The 12289-nt window shown below is 33.8% G+C and overlaps 1 protein-coding gene across 2 annotated transcripts in view; it reads right to left on the bottom strand.

The window, feature by feature from the left end:
* The window catches only part of MINDY2 (MINDY lysine 48 deubiquitinase 2), a 34648-nt gene that overhangs the window by 8569 nt on the left and 13790 nt on the right, over positions 1 to 12289 (bottom strand). For both annotated transcript variants that reach the window (XM_052807354.1, XM_052807353.1), the window contains exons 4-6: positions 10185 to 10343; positions 9184 to 9286; positions 8445 to 8587 (exon numbers count right to left, since the gene is read on the bottom strand). In XM_052807354.1, coding sequence (XP_052663314.1) covers positions 8445 to 8587; positions 9184 to 9286; positions 10185 to 10343 — 405 coding nt within the window. The remainder of the gene's footprint in view (positions 1 to 8444; positions 8588 to 9183; positions 9287 to 10184; positions 10344 to 12289) is intronic.

The raw sequence follows: 12289 nt of genomic DNA, 5'->3' as shown, positions 1-12289 counted from the left end.
AAAAAGAAAAAAAAAAGGAAGGGGGGTACGTCAAGTTTTCTTCTATTATGCCATACTTTTTGAATTACTTTTTAAACAGCTCAAACAGTGTAGCTTAATAATACTGAAATAGTAAAGTGTTAATGCTTTCATAATCTCCCACCTATTATAAGCTGAACTTTTCACACACTAATATTAAAGTATATCATTACCTTTATGGGATTAGAATCTAGTATCTGTCATTCAAAGATATTTTAAAGCTAACACTTGTTTGAAGTAGAGAACTGTTTCAATCTTAAATAAAATTCATATTCTTACTTTCCATTTTTAACACTTCCTCAGCTGAACTATACCTGAACACTGGTTTTAAAAACATCATTAGAGTAAATAAAAAAAAAGCATTCTAATACAGCTCCCTGATGAAAGGCAATAAACTGCATTACATATCACCACATTACCTAAACAATACCATTCCAATTCCAATACCAATTGCATAGTTTAAAAACATGCTGCTTCACTTTAACAAAATCTAGCAAACCAACAAACACAGGCTCCCTATTACTTGTGAAAAGACAGAGTTCCTTTTCACTTTATTGGAATGAAATAACAATAGGAAAGCACAGATCACAGATCCAAAGTAATCTTTCCCTTTTTGTTTTTTTATCAAGTGCTCTGATCTCTACTTCGTATTAGTATAATTTAATGGAATTTCTCAAAAAAACCAAACAGATTCTCAAGGACCCTCATAATATTGCTAATAGTCATGTAACTTTTGGTAATAATTGGACAACTTTCAGTTTCATATACCAAATAAGAAAAGTCAGCTCTTTTTGTATTAGGTGTAATGTAGCTATTCACCTCCACAGATACCAATCTTCCTAGAACTTCAATGTTTTAAAGTTCTTTGCAATGAGCAAATAGAGGCCATATTTACAGACTGGTTCTATAGGCACTGTTTTAATGCCATGCATGTTCTCTTCCCAATCTTAAAGGCTCACAAGCCAACTTCACTGGAACACCCAAATTCCACTGAAGGGATTTTGTCATATGACAAAATCTTTTTATCATATGACCTTCATGCTGCCTCTAAATTTGAGCTGCACTCAGTAACAACATGCCTGGTGCCAGGAACCAGCCACCATTCTCCAGCACTTAAGAGATGATGAGATCGGTCTAGCTGCTAAGAGATAGTGATATACAACCAATATAACACTGGGATTTCTGACTTGATGTGTCCAGTAGTTTTAGACCACATTTGTAGCCTACCAAACAAAGTTTTGCACTTCAGCTCCACTCAGCGCAACACTCAAGGAGGAAAAGGGAAAGAAGGTGCACAGTGACAGAATCAGTAAGGATTATTAAGCGTAGAAACATTTATTTACGCTGAATGAAACAATTATGAAGGCAGCTTTAAAAAAGGCAAAAAACACAATGTGTTTTCTACTTAATAGGTCATGGTCCTGATTCTCCATTTGCTTTCTAGCCAGGGTTACAGCTAAAACAGGATGATCAGCACACTAAGGTCATGCAATTAAGCTAACAAATGTACATAAACATGCTTTTCAAGTACACCTTGCAAGAACAATATCATACTTTACAAAATAAATGTGTTTCTACCTTCATAAAAATCTTAACTGGCCCTTTCTAAAGTATTACCAGCTTATCTTTTAGGTTTATTTTTAAATGTGGTGGGTTTTTAATAAATACAGTCTCATGGGTTAATACTGCCCCCCAAAATCCTAGCACATAATATACAGCAATAATAACTACTAAGAACTGTTGTCAATAGGGAGTATAACAATAAAAGAAAGTCTCAAGTGCGTAACTGTTCAGGTAAACTGTGCCTACAATAAAGTTAGGAATAATTATTTATCCAAAGAATCAATATCTAGATATTGTAGACCAATGCCCAGATTTTATAGTTTCACATATAAAAAGCTTAAATAAAGCCAAGGATAAAAGCAAGATTATTCTCCTGAAGAATAAGCTCTTCTTGTTTGCACAAAAAACCCCCAAACCTTCCTGAAATGCAAACAGATGTAGGCTGCAGCTGGTGTTCCTGGTTACAAGACCTCCTTTCCTGGGTTAATTTCATGACCAGATTAAGTAATTACAATTAATGCTTTTAAACTATTTGTTCTGATGCCAATTACCAAGTTTCCAGCAATTTAGAAAACTGAAAAGGAAAACCAAACACCTGTCCAATAGCTTCATACAGTAAAGACAAACATTTTAAGCCTTAACCTTTGAAGTCTATGTAAATGTTCTCTTGGACTTCTGGATCAGACTCCTTGGTTTTTATAAAGGTGTTTAATGTTGATGTGAATGAGTGCTATTATTTTGAGATTAGTCTAATCTATCTGAATGTTTTAACTGTTAAGAGAAAATTAAGGTGTTGGTTTTTTTTAAATTATACACCATTTGGTTCAACAGAATAACCCTCAGAATAAAAACTGTACACTTATTAAGAAATGGAAAAATACTTAAACATGTTTAAGAAGTTACATACACTGCCTCTACTATGCCAAACTCAGACATCATCTTAAATGCCCAAGGAAAAAGCACAATTATTGCTATGAAATATACTTTGTATTTGAAGAAAAGTCTGTGTTGAGTTCTGAAACAGAAACCCAACATTTATCAACTAGAAAACATAACTGCAACACACATACTTAAAAATCGAAACAGGTGTCTTTTCAGTAAAGAAAATAAGATTGTATTACAGTCACATCAGTGGGAAAAATGTTCCAACTGAACTAAGATATTCTTACCAAACTGATCCCCTCTTTACAGTCCTGTTTTTCCTTGATCTAGGGAATTATCATGTGATGTATTATTATCTGTGTAATGCAAAGCAAAGGCAAAAAAAAAAAAAAAAAACAAATCACATCTTTAACTGCTGAAAATTACTACTGTATAATCACATGAGCCAAGACATTAATAGGCAATTAAAGGGACAGGAAGTAGAATAAATGATTACTCCAGCAAATGGACAAGTAACAGTGAAAGAGATTAAAAATCTGATAACCGAACTGCAATTATTAACTAACACTCACCATACTTCAACAGATGTCTAATACGACAGAATTGCCATACTTGCTTTTCTTTTATATGTGATAATGAAATTTTTTAAAATGTTACATAATTTTTCTATAAACATAAACATGATCGTAATACTCAAAAGTTTTTTCAGATCAGAAATTACAATATATTATGCAAATTTCAAGTTTCAGAAGAGGAATAGTAAACTATTAATTATTCAAGACTACACTAAATAATATAACTGAGTAAACAAATTATAATTGAACTGCTAGACTGTTCTATTCTGAAATGCAACCTGTGAATCTTTACAATTACATTATATCAACTCAGCAGCTTTAACAACACTGAAGTCTTCAGAAGAAGATTACTTCAAAACTTTTCATAGTAATTTCTGAAAAAATGCACTGTCACCATTCTTCTATTATTGTTACTTTACTCGTCAACTTCCACAATTTTAAAGTGAATGCTGTATCAAAAACGGAAAAAGTTATTATTGAATGAGCCCTTTCCGTTTAACTCTTACTCCCTGAGCCTGGAATCTGGAAGATACGTAAAAATGGCACAATAGTTACCTGCCTGAAGATTAACTTTTTAGAAGTGTCCATATACTAAATTGAACTGGAATATTTCAAAACAGTAACAAATATTTTCAAATACAGTGACAGTGAACTAAAAACAGTTTTCCCCCTTTTGCTTTTTTTCCCTTGTTCACAAGTCAAATACTCTTTTTAAAATAATAAACATTTTAAAAAGCGTTCTAATACAACTTCTCACCTATTATTATCCAGCTCAAGGCCCAAAGTATTATCTGCATCCTCATAACCGGTGTAGAAATGCCTTTTAAATATGTGCTAGGAGATACTGTTAATAAGCTTTTGCCTACAGTATATAATGGCACTGATACCTCCCTAATCTACACCAGGTATTCATAATGTTGCTGTATGTTCATAACCATTCTATTTCTGATCTTGCAAGACGCACTTAAAAGAGTAAAAAAACCAAAACAAACAACCCACCCACATTATTGTTAATTTAGTAACAATAAAAAAATAATATTAAAAGGAAAGCCACATTTGTGAGGAGTCACTCCAGTTCCCTTCCTTACAAATTCCTTTACTATCCACGCAAAAAAATAAAGAATATCTTGGAATCAATAGAGACACTGGACACAAAAGGAAGCATGAGTAGATTAACCAGCCTAACAATCATACTAGTTGGGCACTAGTATACCCAATGTTTCCAAAGAGTTCTTGCCACTATGCAACACCTTGTAACAGCAGCCTATGAAAAAAAATTTTCAAAGCTAAGATACAGGAATTCAGAATACTGCACTGTTTATTCACACTTTCACCTAATTCTCATTTCAATAAAACAGCCCTCTAAAATAAGCAATCCAAAAGCAAGGTAAAGATCCTTTGATCTGACAGTGGAAAGCCACTCTAAATTCAGTGTAATTGGGTAAAGTGTTGTCAGTGTTAGTAAATCTTCCCTGCAAATGCTTTGTAATAAAGACTTAAACAGGAAGTTCAAATTATAAGCACAAAGGATATTACCAGTCTCCACGTCTCCCATTTCTGCTCTAAAATATCCACAAGATTATCCCTTATTAAGGAATGACAGATAAATGCATATATAATATATTTTAAAAGAGAAAATATCTATTATCTCTAAAACAAACTTACCAGATGGGATGTGGAAAGAACTCTAATACAACTTAAAAAAATAAATCTGTTCAACCAAGCACCACAAATATTAAAAATGACTCAATCACAATCATAAGACTGTTACATGGCACCAATATAGAGCAGAATTAAGGCTATGTGGGTTCATCTGTTTTATTAGAAAAACTAATATATTGAACTTTAAGATGTCTCCAATTTATGAATTTTGCTTTGAATTATTTCAATATCACCAAGTATTTCTTTTTCTTAAATTACTCACACCTGCTCCTCAATTCTAAAGCCAATTCTATAAAAGATAAGCATATAAAAGAACCTGGAACAGGTTTCTGCATTTCCTTTGAAAAAGCTTAGCGATCTGGGTTTTTTTTTTTTTCTTTCCTCCAGTAAGTGCAGTTAAGATCAACCTACATTCTACTTTCTTTGAAATATACTGAAATCCAAGTCCTTCCACTAAAATATTGGCCCCAAAAAACCCTACTGAACTTAAGAAACATCCCCAGCGCATAAGTTGCTGTATCCGCTGTACATGAAAGCTTCCGAATAAAAGTTTAAGTATTAGCTTCATTAGAATAATACTTAAACAGCCTAATGTACTTAAGGGCTTTTCATTATAAATTCTTGCTAATCATTCAAAGTATAAATGTTTAAAAAAAGACACAAGTTTTATTACATGTACATAACTTTTATTATAATTCCCTTTCGTTTAACTTCATAACTGTTTTGTTTGTGTGTTTCCATATATTGGTTTGGAGGGGGAAGAGGGACGGGCAGTATTCGAGAAAGACAAACAAATTGCATAGTTTTTGCCCTAAAAGTTCTACACCTTAATTTTCTTTGGCATATATTGTCTTCGGTTTTCCTAAGTGAGGGACTTTTCTCCACAGTCCAGCTACTGCTGACTACTGCTCAAACCATGAAGTAAAAGAAACTCCATTAAAAATCTGCAGAGTTAGCATTAAACTTAGTAAAAGGAAAGAGTAAAACAGTTGAAAAATCTCAAATCTTGTGACAACAATGCATGTGGCACTCATATGAGTATACTGGAGGTCCAAAAATTTTTGGACAGCTAATCTTGGCTAAAAGCCCAAGTCAAGCCTATTTCAGACTTCCTTGATATGAAAGAATACCTAGTTATATAGCTATTGCAAATAGCTAGGTAGGTTAGAAACAGACAGAAGGATTACTGCTGACTTTTAAAAATACAAAATAAAGAATTTCTGGTTTTATTACAACACTTTCTTGATATCTCAAATTCTGTAATGTACCAGTCACCAGAAAACCAAGGCAAAATGAAGAACCCTGTTTAGAAGTGACAACCCCAGGAACTAAAAGCCTGTAGATAACACAGAAATTGAACACTAGCTGCAAGTGAGGTCACCATAATGACTATGAAACATAAGAATGATGGCCCATATTCCAAAACTTAGCATTTCAGAAGTCTAAGACTTGTCAAAAAGGACAAGATTAAAGCCATAGTGACTTAGAAGCAGTAAAGCTTAAATACACAACTAACAAATAATACTATTCTTCAAATATTTTAAGTCAGTATTTCTTAGGACTTGGACTTTAGTTCTTACAGTTAAAATTCAGACACAGATTTGTACTCACTGCCTTGACCTGTTCTGTATTATTAATATTGGTTAAGGATATTGAACTCATTGAAGTATTGCATTGTATTTCTTTAAGGAAAAAGGATCTCAACTGAGAAGTGTATGTTTACAAGTATGAAGCTGATAAAAGCACTGACAAACACACACCAGGTTTTGGCCTTTAATCTAAATACTGGGCTGCAGAAGACAACAAACAGTCCACATTCTACAAACAAAATTCTGTATTTATAATTCACAAGGTCAAAGTGATACTCGACTGTATTTAATGCAAAGAATATTTTATATTTTAAAAGTTTTAGTAATAGCACAAACCCATATTATTTCCAGGAGGATTTAAATATTTTATCTGGAATATCCTGTAAACAAAGTAAAAAAGGTTTCCTGTGCTTCTAGGTACCATCTGTACCCAGAAAGTACATCTGTACTTCTGCTTAGTATTTTCTTTTTAACACCACATTGTTTTGAGGTTGGGTGTCTTTTTTTCCCCATAATGAAAGCAACCATAAAACAATGTACAGGCTTACATGACAAACCACTACCAACTATTGCACAAGCTAAATTTAGAAAAATGGAGAGAAACAAAACTACACCTCTTACAATTGTGACCTAAATTAACTTCATCAGGAAATATAACAATTATAGTTTTGACCATAAACAGATATATTCCATAGCACCTTTTTTTTTTTTTAATGAAGGGCAGAGAAAGATCCTTTTACCTGTCCTACTGCTTTAAGAGAATATCATTGTACATAGATTTAAAACAAATCTTAGATGTACTCTAAGAAGCTGTTAGAAAACCAAACGTGTTACCTGTTTGTAGAGTTAATCATTATTTATCAGGACTATTCAGAGCTTTAGCTCAGCTTATGAGTATTTATTCAAAATGCCAAAGATAAGCATTGACAGTTAAGATTAGCAGAGAGAGAAAAAAAAGGATTAGTACTGCCAAAAGGAAGTTAGTGTCATTCACATGAGGTATATGACATTACCATATAATAGATGGCAAAAACAGTGGTTCCTTAATGTTTTTGTATGTTACACACCCCCTTTTTTGCATTTATTACCATTATTCATAAATGCAAGTGTACATGAAATTAAAGTCTTATTAAATAACAGATAACCAAAATATAATTAGAAGAGTTCTACACAAAGGTAAAAACTCATATGTATGTTTGAGAGAATGTCTAAACCTAAGGATGATTTGACACTGCAAGCCAATGAAAAGTTTACTTCAAAATATTCACATTTATCACTAAAGAGATGGGAATGATTAAATCTTAGGAGACAATTTGACTGTGCCCATTTCTACCCAAGTCAGATATATAAAAATACACTATCATCTTAGTATAGGCAAAGTTATATTAGAACAAAGACTGTAAACTTGCCAAGCCAGATTCTCCATTCCACAGAGGAAGGAGGCCCAGAAGCATTAACCAAGTTGTCACTTGCTTTTTGTATCCTGGAATACTCCTTTCACAATTCTCACCATTTCACTTCCCCAGTTTCAGATTAAAAAAAAAAAAAAAAAAAATCTCTTCCCTAACAAAGGAAACCAACATTGTAGCTCATCTCAACTTCTTCAAATGTTTCGTATTTTGAACACCATGATGGAGCTATTCATCTACTGGCCCAAACGTAAAGCAAAGTTCTATATCCTCAGAAACAAGAAATTAAATAAATTCATTAACCTTATCATTGCCAATCACAAACCACAAGTAAATTTAAGCTATGTAAGAAAGGGAGTTAACACAGGGAGCAAACTGAGCATAAAGGGAAAAGCTACAATAAGATTTAAAGTGATAATAGATCCTGATATCTAAAACACTGTAATCAATAATTCACAAGTAACATTTGCTTACATTCACCATAAGCTGTACTTACATATAACAAGAAACTGGAATTTATTTCTATTTCAAAGCTGTACTTACATATAACAAGAAACTGGAATTTATTTCTATTTCAAAGCTGTACTTACATATAACAAGAAACTGGAATTTATTTCTATTTCAAAGCTGTACTTACATATAACAAGAAACTGGAATTTATTTCTATTTCAAGACAGGGAAAAACAAGATTTGCTTTGAAATGAGAATGCAAACCACAACAGTAAAGCCAAAAATGTTGAATATACCTTGTATTTGGTCATGGTGCTAAAATGGTTGTTCCTGAAGAACACACAAAGCTCTCCCTCCTGGACAGCTGAAGTCAACTCACAGAGTCCATGGTATGTCAACTGTGTAGCTGTGTTATTTAGAAATTGCTCAGCTACAAATCCTACAAAAGCAATATATACTGTTATGTGTGTCTATTACATACTTCCTAATATATAAAACCTGTTTACAATGGTAATATTTTTCCCATCTCCTCCCTACTAAGATGCCCCCATATTGCCACAAATCTAAGGGAATGCATTCAGAGAGGGGAAAATGAGTTGAAAGTTCTAAAACTCAGCATTGTAGATAACTCTCTCATGTTCAGAAATGCTATATCTGCTTCTAATATTACTGATTTTTTCCTTGTGATCAGGTGGTATATAATTCATATTCTAACTATAGGAGATAATACCAATAGCCAAGTTGAAATCTGAATGCTGCCCATAATGCCTTTTCATAAAAGGAAGTTCTCTCCAGCTTTTTAAAAAGTATATTTAATAGATCAAGAGAATGAAGCTGATCCTTGGGTTTGGAAATTGCATCAGGGAAGTTTAGAAGACAAGCACAGTGCTGTCTGCCTGCCCAGGGAAAGAAGTTCAGCAGACAGAATGCAGCTCTTCACACTTCTATCTCTACATGCCGAGACCCACATACAAGTATGTAACTAAGATTTGAGAGGGTAGATACTTTGATAAAGCATAGAAAAAAGTTACCCACCTTCACTAACCAGTTCACTGTTGTCTGACTGTTTACAAGAAATTATCTTCTCCACTAGCTGATTGTAACTGCAGTTACCAACTGCTTTTACTATGTCAGCAACCTGTAGCAGGAAGGAACAGCATACAGAACAGAGAACTTAGCCTTTGTGAAGAAGAGAACACAACTGTAAGCCTAAGGCAATTATTCATAAGAAAATAAGAAGAGTTTCAACAAAGAGAGGACATTATCCCCCTAAAAATGCTAGGCCAAAAAGTTTTAGCCCAGACTGTTACACATTTTGCTGTCTCAGATCCCATTTTAAATCCTGAAGTTAATGCTTAACTTCAAAAGCTGTTGCTTAAGCGGATGGAGGAGAGAATGGGGCATCAGTTGTCTCAGTTGGGCAGCAGAATAAGAGAACAGCAACTTTCATGAACAAGGCATAAAAAGAAAAAATCTGAGGCAAATTATTCCAGCCAAACTCACCAGTTTCCCCCTAAATAAACAGTACCAGTTTACTGTTTATTAAATAATATCATTAAAAATAAATTATATGTTTGTTAAAGATGCAGTTCTCTCTAATTGGTTCTAACATCCTCAGTTCTCAAAAGCAGCGACTAGTAAATCAGAAGAAAGGAGGAAAGTAACCTTGCATTCCTTCCAAGTGTTCTCTAACGAGCTTTCAAAAACGACGACTGGGACACCGTATCTGGCAGCTTCCTACCTCCCTCGGAACAACAATTCTCATTTACATAGTCATTAATTCAGCATAGAAGGTTTTGAAAGTTAGTTTGGCTATAGACCTAGTCTCTGCAAAGTTACTACACTAAAAAACACGTATAGCCTGTATTCACTCCTCTCTGAAGGAAATCCATTTTTTCTGACTAAAAAACCCATTGCCATAATTATTATTATTGACTCCAGTTAAAATTCTGCAACATCTCCCCTCCCCCCAATAAAATTCAGAATAACTTGTATTCTGTTTGAATTATTGAAAAAAAAAAAAAAAAAAAAGTTACCTGAGGGTCCACTAACCATCCATGGTACAAGGGGATATCAAGAAGATCAAACACTATGCATTCAGGTGTGTATTCAAATACTCGTACACCTGTAAACTTCACGTTGACATCCAGACCTGTCTGTAACTTATGTAGAATCGCCATTGCATCACTCATATTCTGACAGCAGAAAGAAAAAAAAAAAACCAACAGATGACTAAATAGAGCTTTGTACGCTTGGTGGTTACTCTTGTAAGCCTTCATCGTTTAGTACTCATCAGGTCAACATTAAAAAAAAAAATTACAAAAGGGGAAATTAGCTAAACAACTGTTTCAATGCATATTCACATTATTCATTCTCATTGTGCCAGAAGACATCTGCAGAATAAGAACTCCCCCTCCAATCAGCTGTATCTGTTTCTTTTTCTACATTCGTAAGCTGCTTTTAGGCAGCTCCTATTTCTTTTAGCTCTATTTCCCATAGCCACAAGCCAGATGTTTGCAAGAACTGGATTGTAAGGGAATCTCTAAGGGACTCTCTTGAGGTTTCTTCTCCCCTTTTAAGTCCTGCCTCATGAGTCAGGCTGAAGTACTTGCCACCACACAATGAAGGAACAAAACAAACAGATCTACTTGTTAACTCTAATTTGGCAGTTCAGTCCTTAAAAGTGGTGAACAACAATGAAGAATCTGATTTTTTTGTTGTTCCATAAAAAAAGTTTTGCTGTCTTATTTTGGGCATACCTTTAAATGGCCTGTAGATTCTACTGTGGAAACAAGTCATGAAAGTAGCACTTATTACAGTTGTGATCCCAACTGTGGAATCGTAAGGGGAATTATCAAGTTATGAAGATCCAGTCACACAAAGCAAAGATGAGCCAAAGAAAAAGTGCTTTGTGAGACAGTTCCTTTGAACCGACAAGTAAGTTTCCTGACATGCAGGAAAAAGAATTTTCCACCAAGTAAGAAGAGTCCACAAGGAGTATAATCAGAAAGAATTTGCAGTATTTGCAAAAGATTCAGGGAAACTGAGGTGCTTTTTCATTTGTTTTTTTGTTGGGGGTTTTTTTTTGGTTTAGTTTTGCAATATTCTGTTGCTTAAGAGGAATTCAGGATTGCAACAATGGGGAAAAAAACATGACAAAAACCAGAAATACAGAATGGAAAGAAGATGGAGACAGAAAAGATTCACAGATTAAAACCACTGATCATTAGTGACAGTTGCCTCTGTGTTGTCTTCTTTTAATGATAAGACAGTTAATAGCAAGAATCACAATTAATAGAATCAATAAGGGAAGACAAAAAACTGGTAATAAGGATGATTGACTATAAAGAATGAATAATAAGAAAACTATTAAAGACCTAGGTAGGCCAGCAAAGCATAAGTGGGGTACATAGTGTTATTTTATCAAATCAAAAGCAACTTGCTGAAATGCAGGAAAACCACAAATAACTGGATCCCTTAACCAATAACATAACCAATACACTAACTTCAACATTCACTTCTGCAGCACATTAGTGCACACATTAATAGATAGAGCAGAATGCCAACACAAGCCTGTATATTAGAACATAAAGCAGACCTTAGTATTTTTAAGAAGTCAGTTTAAAAAAATCGGTCTATGCATCTTGTAACTTGGTATTGTAAAGAATATACCAATTAAAACATACAACACTCACTAAGTAAACATGCTACGTGAAGTAGCTACATCACTCAATGCTTCATGATCCAATTCTAAGCACAGTTTTGCATCTGTTGGAAAGATGAAAGTTACCTAGATCTTGGAAGAAGTTTTAGACATCTCTCAGCATGCAACAGAAATCTAGAATAAACCTTGTATATAAAAATTGTGTAAGCAGCCATATATACGTAAAATAGCCTCAACTACAGATCTTTGCACAACACTACACATGCAACAGCATGGTTTCATTAAGGCACATCGCAAAAATTTCATGTTCACCAACGTCAGCATTTTAGCCAATGGAATTAAGCTGCTACTCTTACTGGTATGCAAGTTTAAATGTCCTTTTGGTTTTTTCTTAATAAAATGACAGTAGAACAATAAGCTTGTTCCTACTTTGAGTAATTTCAGCTTAGATGCAACTTCTGAAAACTCCTGAAGTAA

This window comes from Harpia harpyja, chromosome 14 (assembly GCF_026419915.1).
Source record: "Harpia harpyja isolate bHarHar1 chromosome 14, bHarHar1 primary haplotype, whole genome shotgun sequence".
Taxonomy (NCBI): Eukaryota; Metazoa; Chordata; class Aves; order Accipitriformes; family Accipitridae; genus Harpia; species Harpia harpyja.
Note: the sequence above shows the minus strand (reverse complement) of the source record. Positions and strands in the feature narration are given on the sequence as shown.